The sequence below is a fragment of the Ostrea edulis genome, chromosome 8 (assembly GCF_947568905.1).
Source record: "Ostrea edulis chromosome 8, xbOstEdul1.1, whole genome shotgun sequence".
Classification (NCBI taxonomy): Eukaryota; Metazoa; Mollusca; class Bivalvia; order Ostreida; family Ostreidae; genus Ostrea; species Ostrea edulis.
Window position 1 is genome coordinate 56,477,914 of NC_079171.1, and position 18,600 is coordinate 56,496,513.

An 18,600-nucleotide genomic window follows, 5' to 3' on the forward strand; every position below is an offset into this window, starting at 1 on the left:
CGGTCATTCGGATAAGAACGCAAAAACTGAGGCCCCGTGTCACAGCAAAGATCCCTCCCTTTTCAAAGGCCATAAGCTCCGAGCATAGGCCCAAATTTGGCTGCCCTTCGTCGGCAATGGTACTATCTCTATACTATACGAGTGAAAAATTCTCGAGAGGGACGCCTACACATTACCCCCCTCCCCCCTTCCAGGAAAACCAAAACTAGGTGAAAGGTGATGACAACGAATACTGATCAATCTCATAACTACTATACAAGCAATACAAAATTGAAAATAGAGAGATGTGCAAACACGGACCCCTGGATATAGCAGAGATGGAATCAAGTACCTAGGAGGAGTGAGCATCCCCTGTCGACAGGTCACACCCGCCGTGAGCCCCATATCCCGGATTTATCCCGTAGTCAAAATTAGTGTGCCAAGAACGGCCTAACAACCGGTATAAAACAAGTCAGACAGCATTTAACCCAATGTATTATATCTCTACACATGTGAGAATATCCTTAAAGTCTGTAAAATTCTGCTTAGCGTGTTCAGTTTATTGTCAGTATACAGAAAAGTCTGTAAAATTCTGATTAGCATGTTAAGTTTATTGTCAATATACAGAAAACTCTGTAAAATCCTGCTTAATATATAGGTAGTGATTGTTCCTTCACTAAGCGCTCAATAAAACTTTGTTTATTTCTGTGAACGTCACACGTCACTCACATACATGTAAGTTTGTTTGGAATTTTACACTGGATAATAGCGAGAAGAAATTTACAACGTCGCGCCAGCATAAACAACCCTCAATGTAAACTAGTCTTTGTCACGATAAACAACCCTCAATGTAAACTAGTCTTTGGCACGATAAACAACCCGCAATGCAAACTAGTCTTTGGCACGATCCAAAAAAAAAAAAAAAAAAAAAAAAAAAAAAAAAATGCTACGTCCGTAAGTGCTTCACCTAAATCCAGTGTTGTCTCTATATAAAACTTTGTCCAAACAGAAAAAGTAGTAGTTATTACATGTACTATATTCTATCTTCTGACGTCAATGTTGACATCGATACCAGTATGAACTAGGTCAAAACAAACTTTAAAACTCTATTTAAACAGATAGTGTATACAGGCTTACGCACCGCACAGGTATTTAATCACAGGACTAGACGGAAGGTCGAAAGAACAGGGAGGCCATGTTGGATTTTCAGGTAAGACAAAATATGTATCCATATTTTTCTGATCAATTAGATAAATCTCCTCATTTTCATACACAATAATTCAATACATTCATGACTGGTATATAAATGGTCGCAGTTGATATAACATACTGTCATGTGTTTCAACATATCTAAATCTTTAATCTAAATTCCCTATTTTAATTAACAGTGAACTCCTCATGTGACTCCGGACATCAGAAATGGACCCTTTCCGCAGAGCCCAGATTATCCTATTGTGTGACCTCTGTAAAACTGCCCACCTACAGAGTCACTGTGAACGTTGTGATATAAATCTATGCCAGACCTGTGTTGGGAAGCACCTCTCGGATTCGTCTATAAGACACAAAGTCGTGCCCTATAAATACAGAAAGTCTCTTAACTACTCGAAATGTCCAGACCACGCCGACGAACTCTGTAAACATTACTGTGAGAAATGCGACATTCCTGTCTGTTCTACCTGCGTCTCCTCAAGTAAACATGAAGGTCACGATATATCAGATATTCTGGAAAAACTCAGCGCTAAAACAGAAAGTTTACAGAAAGATCTGGACGAACTCGAGACCAGAATTTACCCGCGATATGAAGAAATGGCGTCCGATGTTCAAACTGAAAAAGCCGAGTTAGAAACAAATTACGGAGAACTGACAACAATTGCCGATCAACAAGGAGAAATATTACACCGGGAAATCACCGCCATTGTCAACCAGCGGAAATCCGACATTCAGGAGATGAAAAACAAACACCTATCTACCCTGAATAAAAATACAAATGAAATCACACAGAAAATGGCGGAACTCAAACAGATCATGTCCGACTTGAAATCAATCCTAAAATCAAATGACGTCTCCTTAACCTCTACTTACCAATCTAGGAATTCCGAATTTAGAACATTACCGCCTAAAGTCCGAGTTACAGTACCCAGTTTGTCTGTTCAGAAAATAAACAAAGATCAGCTCAATGAAATGTTTGGTTCTCTGTCGCCATTATCCATTAACATAGAACATGGCGACACAATGAAGTCAGCAGAAGCTGTATCGTCTCCTCCAGTCAAACCACTGCTTGATGAGCCGCGATTAACCGCCACCATAGACACTGGGTATAAATATCTATTCAGTGTTAGCTGTCTGAGTGAAGATCAAGTCTGGACACACGGGGAGAACGAAACCATGAAGCTGCTCAACCTCCAGAGTAAACTACTGACATCAATAAAAACCAAGTCAGGGAACATACCAGCAGACATAGCAGTGACACGGGACGGAGATGTTGTTTATACTGACCCTAATAAAAGAACTTTAAACCTGATAAAGAATAGAAAGATACAGACCGTGATCACACTACAGGGGTGGTACCCTCTCACTGTCTGCTGTACCGCCTCTGGTGATCTCCTGGTTACCATGATCAGTGATGATGAAACACAATCCAAAGTCGTGCGTTACTCCGGCTCCACAGAGAAACAAAGCATTCAGTTTGATGATCAGGGTCGTCCTCTCTACTCATCTGGTGGTTATATCAATAAATACATCAGTGAGAACAAGAACCTGGATATCTGTGTGGCTGACCGGTCAGCTAGTGCAGTAGTGGTGGTCAATCAGTCAGGAAAACTCCGATTTAGATACACTGGTCATCCCTCTAATACCAAGCAATCATTTAAACCAGCCGGCATCACTACAGACAGCCAGAGTCACATCCTGACAGCAGACCATGTCTATAACCGTATCCACATCCTAGATCAGGACGGACAGTTCCTCCGTTACATTCACTGTGATTTAGAGTTTCCTCACGGTTTATGTGTGGACATCAGAGACAACCTCTTTGTGGCTGAGTATAACACTGCTAAAGCGAAGAAAATCCAATATCTATAAACACAGTGTTAATTACACAGCTCTACAGTGTTAATTACACAGCTCTACACAGTGTTAATTACATGTCTGAAACATGTTCATTACATATCTTTACAGCATGTGTTAATTACAACATTATGTTAATTGCATCAGCTTGTTAATTACAACCCTGTGTTAATTACAGCCCTGTGTTTGTGATGTGTAATTAACATGTACTTCTGCTAGCAAGTTTACTGAAAATAAGTCTCTCACTGGTGTTTAGTAAAACCTGTATTATGTTTAGTAAAACATCACTAATCTTAGTATACCAATTACTGATCCAAATGTGTTACTAGTTAATTATCTATTTATTTACAATCTTTTGTGGACTAATTTGACTGTGTTACTAGTTATCTATATGAATCTTTTGTGGACTAGTTTGACTGTGTTACTAGTGATCTATCTCTATACAATCTTTTGTGGACTAATTTGACTGTGTTACTAGTTATCTCTATACAATCTTTTGTGGACTAATTTGACTGTGTTACTAGTTATCTATATGAATCTTTTGTGGACTAATTTGACTGTGTTACTAGTTATCTATATGAATCTTTTGTGGACTAATTTGACTGTGTTACTAGTTATCTATATGAATCTTTTGTGGACTAATTTGACTGTGTTACTAGTTATCTCTATACAATCTTTTGTGGACTAATTTGACTGTGTTACTAGTTATCTCTATACAATCTTTTGTGGACTAATTTGACTGTGTTACTAGTTATCTATATGAATCTTTTGTGGACTAATTTGACTGTGTTACTAGTTATCTATATGAATCTTTTGTGGACTAATTTGACTGTGTTACTAGTTATCTATATGAATCTTTTGTGGACTAATTTGACTGTGTTACTAGTTATCTCTATACAATCTTTTGTAGACTACTTTGACTGTGTTACAGTTATCTATATACAATCTTTTGTGAACTAATTGGACTGTGTTACTAGTTATCTATATACAATCTTTTGTGGACTAATTTGACTGTGTTACTAGTTATCTATATACAATCTTTTGTGGACTAATTTGACTGTGTTACTAGTTATCTATATACAATCTAGTGTGGACTAATTTGACTGTGTTACTAGTTATCTCTATACAATCTTTTGTGGACTAATTTGACTGTGTTACTAGTTATCTATCTCTATACAATCTTTTGTGGAGTAATTTGACTGTGTTACTAGTTATCTATATACAATGTTTTGTGGACTAATTTGACTGTGTTACTACTTATCTATATACAATCTTTTGTAGACTAATTTGACTGTGTTACTAGTTATCTATATACAATCTTTTGTGGACTAATTTGACTGTGTTACTAGTTATCTATATACAATCTTTTGTGGACTAATTTGACTGTGTTACTAGTTATCTATATACAATCTTTTGTGGACTAATTTGACTGTGTTACTAGTTGTCTATCTTATCAAATGTTTTAAAGAAACGTGAATAATTGTGAAGTACTTAAGAGTTTTTATTTTGTTAGTATTTTGTGTGTAGCCATGAATTATAGTACATCCACAACACTTACATATTATTTGGATTTGCTTGTTTTAGTGTGATAAACTACTAATTGACATTTTTCCTTTTGTTAATTATGTATTTCAATATGCATTTTATTTTTCTATGTATATATATTAGATAAATATGATACAGAGTTCAGTCTTACATTATTTCTGAGTACTTACTTAGATTTGTAGTACTGTAACAGAGAGTGGCCCCAAATGTCCGGTCTTCATCACAGATCTTCAGATTCAAGGTCACAGTCTTCTGTTGACCATCAGTAACATCACAACACTCCACAGTCCTACAAAAGCAACACAGACAAAGTGTATCCATATCAAAGCGCATTGTTTGTAATTGAATCCAGTCTATTACATTGTGTATTTAGTTTGATTTAGAATTGAATCCAAGACCCCTTTAAAACTAGTCACAAGAGACCCCTGTATTACTAGTTAGGTGCTCTAACCATTGAGCTATCGTGACCGGTCTATCCGAGACCGCTGTATTTCTAGCCAGGTGCTCTAACCACTGAGCTATCATGACGAGTCTATCTGAGACCCCTGTATTACTAGTCAGGTGCTCTAACCACTGAGCTGCCATGACCAGTCTATCTGAGACCCCTGTATTACTAGTCAGGTGCTTTAACAATTGTGCTTCAGTGACCGGTCTATCGGAGACCCCTGAATTACTAGTCAGGTGCTCTAACCATTGAGCTACCATGACCAGTTTATCTGAGACCCAAGCATTATTAGTCAGGTGCTCTAACCATTGAGCTATTATGATTGGTCTATCTGAGACCCCTGCATTACTAGTCAGGTGATCTAACCACTGAGCTACTATGACCAGTCTATCGGAGACCCTTCTATTACTAGGCAGGTGCTCTAACTGAGCTATCCATAAAGCTGATTTCTATATGATCCATGGATATCAGTCTGGATAGCTCAGTGGTTAGAGCACCTGACTAGTAATACAGGGGTCTCAGATAGACCGGTTACTGTAGCTCAATTGTTAAAGCACCTGATTAGTAATACAGGGGTCTCAGATAAATTGGACACATTGCTCACATTTAAAGATTTTCTCTATATATTTCACATGTAAAACTTTGATCCCATATTCTGGCTCCAAGTTACGCCAGGGGAACATGATTTTGACAAACTTGAATCTGCACTATGTCAGAAAGTTACCATGTAAATTTGAACTTTTTGGCCCAGTATTTCTTGAAGAGAGAATTTTAAAAATTTTCCCTCAGGGGGCCTGTATATTCACAAGGAGAAATTTGATCCCCTATTACACCTGGGGGCCACGATTTTAATTAACTAGAATCTGTCATATGAATTCCCACTTTCCTGGCCCAGTGGCTATTGAAAGAAAGGTTTTTAAAGATTTTGCTATAGATTTGAATGTAAAAAATTTTATTCCCTGTTGTGGCCCCCACCCAACCACCGGGGCCATTATTTGAATAAACTTCAATCTGCTCTGTCAGGAAGCTTCGGATCCATATGTAAAACTTATATGGTACCAATTTTGATGCACCAGATGCGCATTTCGACAAATAATGTCTCTTCAGTGATGCTCAACCTAAATGTTTGAAATCCGAAATAACAATATAAATTTGAACTTTTCTGGCCCAGTGGCTATTGAGAAGATTTTTAAATCACCCAACCCTATTTTTGTAACCATGTCCTTTTCATGGGGACATGACCCTTCATTTCAACAAAATAGAATCCCCTTTGCCCAAGGATGATTTGTGTCAAGTTTGGTTGTAATCAGCTGAGTGGTTCTGGAGATTATGGAAATTTCATAAAATTACGAAAACGACAGTGACAATGACAGGCACTGGGGAGTTTTGATCAGAAACGCCCACTTGAGCATTTGGCTCAGGTGAGCTAAAAAAACCATCAGTAAATATTTTGTAGAAACATGAATGCCCCCGCGCCATGACCAGTTCATGGTGGAGACAAAATACAGGGCTCGAAATTAACATATGCCCGTCAGTCTGTGACTGGTTAAAAGTCTGGTGGACTGACATACATTTGTTTTAGTCAGTCCGATGGGACTGGTTAATTTTGTAAAGCAGCATTTTGGAAAATATACTTATAAAATTTTATACGCACATTTGGCATTCTTCGATCTGTAAATATTAAATGAATCTGTTTCGTAAATATAAATCCCTTAAGTGTTACAATATTGTCTGAGGCATATTGAGTTAAATTTCATTTTAATAACATTAACAGACTATGTTTAATTATTTCTGGAAAACTGTTGGACTGGTAAATTTTTCTGCGGACTGGTTGAAATTATACCCCATCAGTCCGTCTGGACTGGTGACATAAAAAGTTAGCTTCAAGCCCTGAAATATGGCACATTTTACATAATGCCATTAACAAACCTGATATTTTTACAGAGCCTCAGGAAAACTGCCCTCATCAATCAGCCTTACATCTCTGGTGACCGCTACTCTACAATATGTCACAGTCTCAGGACAATTCCTCGTCAATCAGCCGGACTCTTCTAGTGACCAATACCCTGTAAAATTTATTCGCAAATTAATCACAAATTGGCTTAATAACACCACTATATTATGCTTAAAGGGGCATAAGACAAGATTTGGACTAAAAATTTCTAATCTTATTTTCTCATTTGTAATATTTATTATGTTTAACTGGGGTATTTCTAATGGTCAGTGAAACTTTGGATGTCAATTCTTGAGTTTTAAATAAGATACAGCACTCTCAATTCTTAATTATGTAAACAGGGCCCGAGTGATGTTTTTGCAAGTTTGTTACAGTTTAAATTTTAATTTACTTCACAAAAGAATTGCATTGGATGAACATTTAATGTAAGATTCATGTAAACATCCATATTTACTGAATCTGTATATCTGAAGTATGTATAAAGCTTTAATCACCAAACAACAAAGTGTATGTTTCAGTTAGAGAACTTTCCTGTTTAAAGTTTCTTTTCCAATAAGTTTCAGATTTCAAAAAAGCCTCAATCACCTATTTCATGCCTAATAGAAATGAAAGCAAAATGCCTCCCTCCCTCATCTGGTTTTGAAGAAAATTGGCCTGAGAACCAGATAATTAATTTCAAGTGCCCTAAATGTTGATCCCCTATTGTGACCCCACCCTACCAACTTTAGGATGATTGCATACCATATATTGTCCTACTGTTTTGTTTTTTGTTTTTGAGAAAAGATTTTCAAAGATTTCCCCATATATCCTATTTTTGTCATTTCTTTGTTATCTCCCTTGGGATGGTTTGAAGCCCTATAATTGAACAATCATGGATCCCTTCATCCAAGGATGGTCTGTTCTAAGTTGAAATTGAGTCCTGTGGTTCTAGAGAAGGGTTCAGGAATCCTGAAATTTACAATTGATGTCCCCCTTGTCCAAAAGATGCTTGAAATGAAATTTGAGAAGAATTGGAATGGTAGTTATCAAGAAATTAAAAATATTCAATTATTAACACATGACAAAGGATGCAGACCAATTATTATAGGTCACCTGAGTAAACAAGAAATACGTCAAATTTACAGAAAAAGGGGTGGATGGGAAGGAGAGATAATAAATTTCACATCAGCTTATACCGGATTTATCAAAAATATATAGCTTAAGTTTAGTGAAAAGGAAGAATTTTACCCCCTCTATTTGGAAGACTATTTCCAGAAATGAATCAGATGGTAAGACAGCCTCTTTCTGCTTGTAGGAGGAAGGAAGTGTTCCTGTGGTCAGGGTGTCATCATCTCTTGAGACCGAGGTAGCTGAAAAAACAAAGTGTCAATAAGTGCTGGAATGACCAGAAATCAGAAACCATTAACCTTTGACCCCATATTGAGGCCTCATCCTACTCACAATGTGAACAAACTTGAATCTACTCTATGTCAGGAAACTTTCATGCATATTTCAACTTATTTGCCCCAAATTTTCTTAAGGATAAGATTTTGAAACGACCACACCCCAGTTTTGCCTTTTCTTGATTATTTCACGTTCAGGTGGACATGTTTCTTGGTTTGATCTTAAATCCGGGCAAAGAGGCTTTGTGACAAGTTTGGTTGAAACTGACTCAGTGGTTTTGGAGAAGAAGACGAAAAAGTTTACGGATGGTCAGACAGACACATGATCAATAAAATGTGATCAGAAAATTTCACTTGAGCCTTTGGCTCAGGTGAACAAAAACCAATTTGGTCCCACCCTGTTACCAAAACACCTATCCCCAGAATCATGAAATTTGTAACTAAATGTGAGGTGTAGTGAAGATTTCGTTTAAATCAGTAAAGTTTTGGTTGCTTTTGCCCCCCCCCCCCCCCCCCTAGGAGGTCACAAGTCCTGAAATTTAGAATTTGTGTCCCTCTTGTTCCAAAGATGCTTCATATCCAGCTTGAAAAGAATTGAAAGTCAGTTATCAAGAAGAGGTTAAAATGGTCAATTGTTAACAGTCGATAGACGACATTCAAGTACGGACACAGAAAATGCATCCCCTGTTGACGGTCACACCCGCCGTGAGTCCTATATCCTGATCAGGTAAACGGAGTTATCCGTAGTCAAAATCAGTGTGCCAAGAACGGCCTAACAATCGGTATGAAACACGTCAGACAGCATTTGATCCAATGATAGGTTGTAATGATAATTACAAATATGATTTATCTAGTCTGAGGGAGATAACTGTAGGAGTTGTAACAATATGAGAAAATCGAATACTTCTCCGACTCTTCTTTCAGTAAATGAAACCTCACACTGATTGCTACATCTCAGCAAGACAACAGTAATGTTTATCAAAGTGTTCAGCCTCCACCAGCAGGTAATGATAAACTGAGAACAATTCTTCTATCCACCGACACTCATACTCTCCACCAGCAGGTAATGATGAACTGAGAACAATTCTTCTATCCACCGACACTCATACTCTCCACCAGCAGGTAATGATGAACTGAGAACAATTCTTCTATCCACCGACACTCCTACTCTCCATATCACACAAGTCACTGCAAAAATCCAACGATACGTTATGGCAAAAACTGAGAATTTAAATGAGGCTGATATGAGTAAAAGATATTTCCAGCTGGTGAACGTCAAGACCCTTAGGAGAAATGAGTCTTCACATGTCACCCATGATGAAAGCGATTCAACCCCCCCCCCCCCCGTACTCCGGGATGGGTGAGGGTATGTGACATGTACAATAACCCCTTGTACTGTGGGGTGGGTGAGTGATGACATGTACAATACCCCTGTACTTGGGGATGGGTGAGAGTAGATGACATGTACAATAACCCCTTGCCTTGTGCTGTGGGGTAGGTGAGTGATGACATGTACAATAACCCCCTGTACCCGTGAGTGATGATATTTTAATTTACAATAATCCCTGTACTCAGGGGTGGTTGAGTGATGACATGTACAATAATCCCTGTACTCAGGAGTGGGTGAGTGATGACATGTACAATAATCCCTTGTACTCGAGGGTGGGTATGGCGTTCTTCCAGCCGGCAACAAACTGTATACTCCTTTGATAAGTATACCTTCTCGAAAATCAAATTAGTGACAAAGAATACACAAGGACACTAACTAAATAATAGCACTTTTTTAGTCCTGGGGCATGTGGTTTAAGCATTTCAATGCATCGCCTGGAATACGGATGCTGTCGGGACTCCTCTGAGAGTGACCTTGAAGTACAGGTGGTAACCACTGACCGGATGACCCAGACAATGATCCTGGTCAAGCGGCAAATTCCTCCTACCAGGCTTCTGAAAAAAATATTGACACTTGTCTGAGAGAATAAAAATGTTAATCAAGAAACACAAACAACTTTCACAGTTCATGCCGGGAAGAACCAGAGCTAACAAGAGACTCATGGGCCACATCGCTCACCTGAGTTACCTTCAACCATATCTAAAGATTTTCCTGATATATTTGGATGTAAAACTTTGATCCATATTGTAGCCCCAACCTACCCCTTGGGGCCATGATGTTTACAAACTTGAATCTGCACTATGTCAGTAAGCTTTTGTGTAAATGTAAAATTGTTTGGCCAGATGATTCTTGGAAAGAAATTTTTTAAAATATTTCCCTAGATTAAATTTTGATCCTTTATTGTGGCCCCATCCTTCACCTGGGGGTGGGGGTGGGGGTGGGGGTGTGGACATAATTTTAACAAACTTGAATTTCCACTATGTCAAGAAGCTTTCATGTAAATTTGTACTTTCTTGAACGGTGGTTTCTTGAGAAGAAGATTTTCAAAGATTTTCCCTATATATTTGTATATAAAACTTTGATCCCCTATTGTGGCCCAAACCTACCCCCGGGGGCCATGATTTTAACAAACTTGAATCTGCACTACACTATGTCAGGAAGCTTTCTTGTAGATTTCAGCTCTTCTGGCCCAGTGGTTCTTGAGAAGATTTTTAAATGACTCCACCCTATTTTTGCATTTTTGTGATTATATGCCCTTTTGAAGGGGACATGGCCCTTCATTTCAACAAACTTGAATCCCTTTATCCAAGGATGCTTTGTGCCAAGTTTGGTTGAAATACTGACGAAAATGCATTAGTCCAAGGCCAAATCTTACGTCAACTTTTTAACGACCAGTCTCATTTGCATAAATCAGGTCAAAGAGTTTGTGTATTGAAAATAGTAAACCCCCCCCCCCCCCCCCCCCCCCCCCCCCCCCCCCCCACTTTTTTCATAACTTTTTTTCCCAGGTATTATTCAAAATTAATTTTTTAGACTTAAAATTCCCATCGTTAATCATTATTAATCCCCTCCTATACAAAAATGTCTGAAAAGTTGATTAATGCGAGTCTTGACCTTTGACCTGATAAAGACAAACCTTCTTTGATTTTCATGAAACTTGGCACAAAAACTTCTACAGCCATATTACACATCCCTATGAAGTCACATTGTATTTGTCATCTGAACAGCAGAGTGAAGGCCCTTTGAAGTGATGAGCTGAATCTCCTGAAACACTGAAACAGAGGATGAAATAAGCATCAGACCTACAGTACACAATTTTGAAATGATCACATATGACATATGCTGCAATAAATTTCTTACCAATTATTTCTATATATTGTATACACATCCCCTTTACCTAAATAGGATAACAAATTTGCTCAATACTGTAAATAGATATTCTTAAGATATTTTTTATAAAGTTACCCCCAAATACGGTGAAGTTTCTTAAAGAATGTCTAAAATAAAATACATGTATTTAACAGTAGAATTTTACATAAGAAAAATTATTTCCAAATTCTACATTATATTGGCTGTAAGAAACAACAGCACAAGTCAGTAAAAATAGATTAATCTCTCTGTTGTCAGCAGATAAGCAGACAGGACCACAGCAGCCACTATCAGGATGTGGCACTTACTGGTCATGCTGGATTATCCCTGGTCACATTAAAACTGTCATTAGAGATGTGAAAGATGCCATTCTAAAGTTAACCAAACATTAGGCACTATAAATATGGGTGAGCTAAGAGAATTCAACATATCAATGCCTGAATCTGCCAGAAGAAGCACTACTCTACTCACCAACATGTTTAAGAAAATTATGGCTCCATGGAACAAAGGGAAGGAACTCTGCAAGAAAAAGCTCCCAAGGCAGGGCAGATTTCATCGAGGTAATTCCCATGGCCGCAAGATTTGAAGACTGATGTACAGAGAAATTCTAGTCGACGATCATTTGTCAGGCTGAATTCAACAGATCATGCCCTGGTCACCAAGCTCAGTCTGGACAGCCAGTCCTACCAAACTCCTAACTGCGAGGGTGAAAGTGGACCATCCTGCATTCTGTGTTCACTTCCTTCCAACTAATCCCATATCAAACATCAAAGAGAAGAGAATACTTAGGCGGGCGACGTATAGTGGACGAAGAGAAGATGATGGAGATGATTAATCAAACGATACAACTTCATCAGTCTACCACCTGTACCACTCTGAACATCACTGTGCTGCACTCGACAAAAGCAGGAATTTCATGGAAATACATTCTGACTTGTGTAAATTGCCAGTTCAACTCACCTGAATTTGCCTTATTCCAAGAGATCCGTCAAGAGGGTCCTGGTCGCAATGCATCAGCATCAAACATAGCCCTGACATATGCCCTTCAGGACACTTCACTGGGGGCAGAGAAGGCTATAGAATTCCTGAGCTGCCTAGACATCCCGCCTCCCACTAAGGCCTCTCTCCAGAAGTTCCTTTTCAAAATCAGCCAAAATATGACAAACTTAAACAAAGAAGATATGCATCAAACGATACAGAAAGTGAAAGAGATCAACAAGACCCGTGGCCACCTAGAAAATGTCATCAACATTTCAACAGATGCCCGTTATAACAGTAACATCATGTTCAGCCGCAGGACCCCCGGACAGAATGCCAGTCAAGCCTTTACCTTGGCCGTTGAAACCAACACTAACAGAAAATATATACTTGCCTGTGCTCAGCAAAACAAACTCTGCTGGACAAGGCTAAAGGGCAAGGAAATGGAAGTAGATTGTCCAGGCGGCCATCCTGAGTGTACTTCCAACCTACCACAGGCAACACCATTTTCAGAGTATGAGATGGGGAACGACATTGGCACACAGCTGACCTTGCAAGATGCATTAGTTCGGTATGTTAACACAGACAGCGACGCCCAAGGTGCCAACGGAGTGGACGAAGTCATGCGAGCTCTACATCCCCTGGCAGTCACAGTTCCGTGCCAGCAACCAAGCAGTCTATAGCGAAGGAATGTTCCATACCCAGACCAAAGAACAGAAGAAAGAGCTACAGAGAGTATTTAGCAATGATCTAAAGTCAAGATGTGCTTTGATAGTCAAGGAACTGTTTACCAAGTTTGACAGAGACCTGCAGAAAATGAGTGATTTCTTACCTAAAGTCCTGGAGGCCACTGTTCTGTGCTATACTGGAGACTGCTCAATGTGTGCAACATAGTCCCTCGTTTGTGATGGAGGACTTGTTTCCAACTGGTGGAACTTCAGTCGTAATCTTGCTGTATATAAAATCACGGGCCTGCAAACAAGTGAAAATGACATTAGGATTGTAACAGAAATCCTTAAAATGAAACTAATTGTAGAAGCCATCAATGCCATGAAGCTGCTGACTGATACAAATGCCAACAAGTCTTACCACCGTAGTGCCAGTTGCAACATGCCCAAGTACATTAAGTTTTCCCGAACAACGGAGGGTCGTCTCCACTCCATGATACATCAACGGAACAACTTACCCGGTACATCAACCAGACTGAAATGCGAATCTGCTGGAATACAGTACTCTGATCATGGGAAGCAACAATTACATAGACTGGACCAGAAGTTCCTGTACAATCAAGCCTATCACAGAAATGAGAGAGTGAAGAGTAGAAGGAACAGACTATTGGCCAGGAAAATGGCAGAGCATCACCAGTACCGGGAAGAACATAGAGGAACTTCAGACTACTGCAGAGCATCACCAGTACCGGGAAGAACATAAAGGAACTTCAGACTACTGCAGAGCATCACCAGTACCGGGAAGAACATAAAGGAACTTCAGACTACTGCAGAGCATCACCAGTACCGGGAAGAACATAGAGGAACTGCAGACTACTGCAGAGCATCACCAGTACCGGGAAGAACATAGAGGAACTTCAGACTACTGCAGAGCATCACCAGTACCGGGAAGAACATAGAGGAACTTCAGGCTACTGCAAAGGCCAGCTTGACTTTAACCCGCCTGCGGCCCGTGATCACCCATACCACAAGAGGGGAGAATTGAGATATCATCTCAGGCCTCGCCATTGAAGAGAGTGACTGATTAAGTTGCTATGAACTCTAACTACTTCCATGTACTAACAACTTTGTAAGGAGTGACACATGCCTCTCCCATCTACAGCGGTGTAACATGTTAATAAATGTGATAAACTTACCAAGATTGTTGTTATCCATATGTAGCTCCAGACGACAGGGAAGATAGGGAGGTGGGTGCCCCAGACAGGTGCCCCCGGATTTGCAGGTCTGTCACTGGTTATAGATAACATGCTGCTCCAGAGCAATATGCCCTGGTACAACACACAGTGTGCTGTGGCACAAGTGGGATGCAACAATTGATGCATCTAACTCATGGTGACGATGATGTAACATGACACTGAGTCTATGCACATACATCGTCTGCCAGCTGTTCTTTATCGGATGCTTGTAGCACACAACACCATACTTGTTGCTGCTTCTAGCCCCCGTCCAAATACGACAATGACCATTTAAACCTGGGGCAGAGCCCGAGTGCACCTTCTCCAAATACTTGGCAAAAAAAGCTTCCATGCTTAGAAAATGATAGATAGAATGTTCTATCGTTAAAATGATAATGTCCTACGGACCCGGCCTGTCCCGAGACACAGTTAGATTATTCTAACTAAGAAAATGAAAGTAAGCCACTGACGAAAATGCATTAGCCCAAGGCCAAATCTTGCGTCAACTTTTTAACGACCAGTCTCATTTGCATAAATCAGGTCAAACAGTTTGTGTATAAACGTATCAACACTTCGCCGCGAGTTACGTCCCTTTGCGGGGTCAGCCAAAGATCAATCGGTGAAAAACCAAGTTTTCCTTCTTTACCTTACCAAATGTAAGATGTTATTACTTTGAATTTTAGCCAATTACCAAGTTTTCATACAAGTTAATGGGTTGCCCCAATCTGGGGCATTATTGTAGTTGACTGCAATTGATGGAAAAATAACAGATGTCAAAGCTACAGATAGGAAAATTACAATGGCCAACGTAGGGAAATACAATTTTTATGTGGAAGATGGCGGACAAGGGACGTAACTTTAGCGAAGTGTTGATACGTGTATTGAAAACAGTACCCCCCCCTCCCCCCACTTTTTTCATAACTTTTCTCCCAGATATTATTCAAAATTAAATTTTTAGACTTAAAATTTTCATCCTTAATCATTATTAGTCCCCTCCTATACAACAATGTCCGAAAAGTTGATTAATGCGAGTTTTGACCTTTGACCTGATAGGACACAGACTACCAATTATTTTCCTATACATTCCTTTATAACATTAAAATTCATATAAAAAATTCCACCGCCTCAACTTACCTGAAATTTGGCATAGACTTAGAGCAATTCAAGTCCAAAAATATTTGTGAATCTCAGGAAAATCCACCGCACACAAGTCCTGTTATGACACCGCAAGTAACCCCTACCCTGCATATTTCCCTTTCCCTTTGAGAAGGAGATAAACAATATGGCCTATTTACACCCTTCCTACTACACACTTAAAAGCAGAATTTCCCATTATTATAATTTTTTTTTTTTAAATTTCAGACCCTCTCCTTTCCATTTATGCCCTAGAATAACACAATTCCACCCCACAGACACCTCCAAGAATTTTTAAGAAAAAACCTCTATCTATAAATTGGCACTAGGGATCTACTTGCAATGAAATAGGGGTAAAATTGGTGTCTGTAAGTTGTAACCACATGGATGACATTCAAATGTCCGAATTTACTCTTACTCTGAAATGAACACTCTAGTAATTTTGGCTTTACATTTTTTCAAGCTTTCATTCTGATCATATTAATTTTTTTTTATCCAAGAACGTAAAATACAGACCGTGAAATATTCGTTCAGCTCAGTAAATTTCATCAAATCACCGTTCCACTTGACCAGAGACCCCCCCCCCTATTTAAAAAAGTAGATAAGCTAAAACCGGTGTATTCTGAGAATATCTTCCCGTTCTCTCAGTAATTTCTGCCTCCCTTGTTAATAATAAGCTTAAATTGCCGACATCCTTAAAACATCATTGCTTACAATATTTTCTGTTCCATTTTCTGTTCCGTGTTTTAGCAACACCCATAAAAAAACCCGTCTGTCCTGAATATTTCTTTCATGCAACTCAGCCAAAAGCAAATAACCAGTGAAATTTAAATAAATGGTACCTACATGTAATAGTACTGTACCCGACAGTCATTTTCGCTAAGCATCTGCAAATATAAGCTTTCTGTCATGTCTGATCATGCTGATTCGGCGTCCATCTTCGTTTTCGCTGCAAGTGTCTTCTGCTACATCAAGAAAGACAACTCTTGTTTTATCAATCGCACATTCTCGGGTCTTTCCGGTAAGCGGAAAATTCATGTTGCCGGGCAATATCAAGATATAAGATAAAAAATTTTAAAAAACTTTTTGTACCAAACAAAGTGAGAGAAAATAGAAGACCCCGAAATGACAAAAGAAAAGAAAAATTTAGTCTAAAATGTTCTACCATAGGGGGTTGAGATGCAATTTCATGTGCCTTCTACATCCACCATCGTAAATTCTCTTGCTTGCAGCGAAACAAAATTATAAAAATTTCAAAGTGTCAATGACTAGCATGCAATTTTACCTGTGACCCCCCCCCCTTCCAATGTGGATCAGAATATTTTCAGTAAAAGGATTACCCCCCCCCCTTTCCTATACAGGGGCGGATCCGAAACATTTACCAAGGGAGGGACGCAACACTATATTGCACTTTTTCCGCTAATGAAGTTTCCTTTTAAAAACATTATCTGCTTTTTAAAATCAACCAAAAAGAGGGTGGGTGGGTAAACCCCTGGTCTGTTATTTCCGCCCCTCTAGATCCGCGACTGATGAGCAGCAATACGCGATCAAGAGAGTGATCTATTCAGTGTTTGTAAGTGACATAATGACCTTTAAAAACAACGCAAACACAGAATTTTCATTTTTTCTTTCTTGTTTTTAGAATTTTATTGTCAGACTTCATAAGGTCATGCTAATTAAAGCAATATCAATATATATTTTTCAAATCAAACCGAAACCCCGATCGAGAAAGTTTCTCAAATCGGAATTTCCTTACTTAAAAGTAAGTCGGAGTGTTTGCATTTGTATCGAAGTAATTGAAAAAATCAATCTAATCAATAATTATAAAATGAAGTATGCTACTACAAGGGAAATGAGAATTTTTTTCTTCATAATTTGCTTAGATGTAATTCATTTTTGTTTTCGTGCATTTCTTTTCACTTTCCCGTCTTTTTTAAATGTTTGAATACTTAGAAAATCAATACAGTGTTATTATCAAATTCAAACCTCAGTTTTATCATGATGCATTTATTACACATTACCGAGAACTGCATAATATTAAAACTTTCCGCTATTTTTGAGTAAACCAGGGAACGAATAATGCGATATTTGGGTGATATTCAAAGACAACTGCTCTGCATTTCTTGCCGGGAACCTCCGGGCCCCCACCATGGCGTTTCATTATGTATAAAAGTATGCGAGCGGACCAAGAACTAACATCTAAGGATCATAACGAAAGAGAGATAACTCTTAATCTAAACCTTCCAATTCATTTTGCCAGAGTTGTCTTTCTTTTATTTCCATTTTAACGACGAATACTATTTTTGTTCTTTTAATTGATAAACAGAATTGATAAAATGGTCAGTTATGGAGTCAAGCCTTCAGAAGCCCCAGCCTGACAAGAGTAGAACCGACACCTGTAATTACACAGGTGGATGTATTGTCTACATGTTAACGTGATTTAGGACGAACAGTCTGATTTCGGATTGAGAAAAGCAGCCAATTAAATAGTACACGTGTGTTACAGCCTAAATCATCGCCCCATCCCAAATCGTCGCCGGCGACGATATGGGATGACATTTCACCGACGATTTGGGACAATATTGCACTATCATTAGAGGCGACGATTTTGGGATGTCCTAAATCGTCGGCCGACAATTTCTAGGATGAATTACACAGAAGTTATTTCATTGTCTTATAGGGGGGGGGGGGGGGGGGGGATACATAAGTTTCGCTTGGTCTGTTTGTCTGTCTGTCCTCACTCATATCTCTAGTGTTTGTTGACCTATTGGGCTAAAATTTTGTATGTAGATTACAAGTGACCCTCTGACATGCCTCCCCGAAAATGGGAATTCTGGAATGAGAGCTAACAGGCGTAATCTAATACAATCTGATGTCACTAACAAATATGCGGTGCACAAAATCTAACAACCCCGTGATCAGCAGAATGATTCTACAACAAAAGGCAAAATTGTC

At 38.9% G+C, this 18,600-nt stretch overlaps 1 protein-coding gene and 1 long non-coding RNA gene across 4 annotated transcripts; one reads left to right on the top strand and one right to left on the bottom strand.

The window, feature by feature from the left end:
* The first annotated feature begins 939 nt into the window (after positions 1-939).
* On the top strand, positions 940-4,730 carry LOC125660888 (E3 ubiquitin-protein ligase TRIM71-like). The gene is made up of 2 exons (XM_056146520.1): positions 940-1,189; positions 1,368-4,730. The coding sequence occupies exon 2, from the start codon at positions 1,399-1,401 to the stop codon at positions 3,058-3,060; it is 1,662 nt and encodes a 553-aa protein (XP_056002495.1). The 5' UTR covers positions 940-1,189; positions 1,368-1,398; the 3' UTR covers positions 3,061-4,730.
* LOC125660897 (uncharacterized) lies at positions 2,893-17,064 on the bottom strand. Of its 3 annotated transcripts, XR_008797710.1 has the most exons (10): positions 16,492-17,064; positions 13,441-13,580; positions 11,398-11,533; positions 10,138-10,315; positions 9,276-9,559; positions 8,217-8,338; positions 6,965-7,101; positions 6,690-6,706; positions 4,761-4,879; positions 2,893-3,031 (listed from the first exon to the last, which is right to left on the bottom strand). It is a non-coding gene; the product is annotated as an uncharacterized LOC125660897 (long non-coding RNA). The 3 variants fall into 3 exon arrangements; XR_007364525.2 differs by lacking the exon at positions 6,690-6,706; XR_008797711.1 differs by lacking the exons at positions 6,690-6,706; positions 16,492-17,064 and adding an exon at positions 14,473-14,563.
* Between the last annotated feature and the right edge of the window lie 1,536 nt (positions 17,065-18,600).

Excerpts from the sequence above, each read along its gene's own strand:
- LOC125660888 (XM_056146520.1), top strand. The coding sequence starts at position 1,399 with ATGGACCCTTTCCGCAGAGCCCAGATTATCCTATTGTGTGACCTCTGT.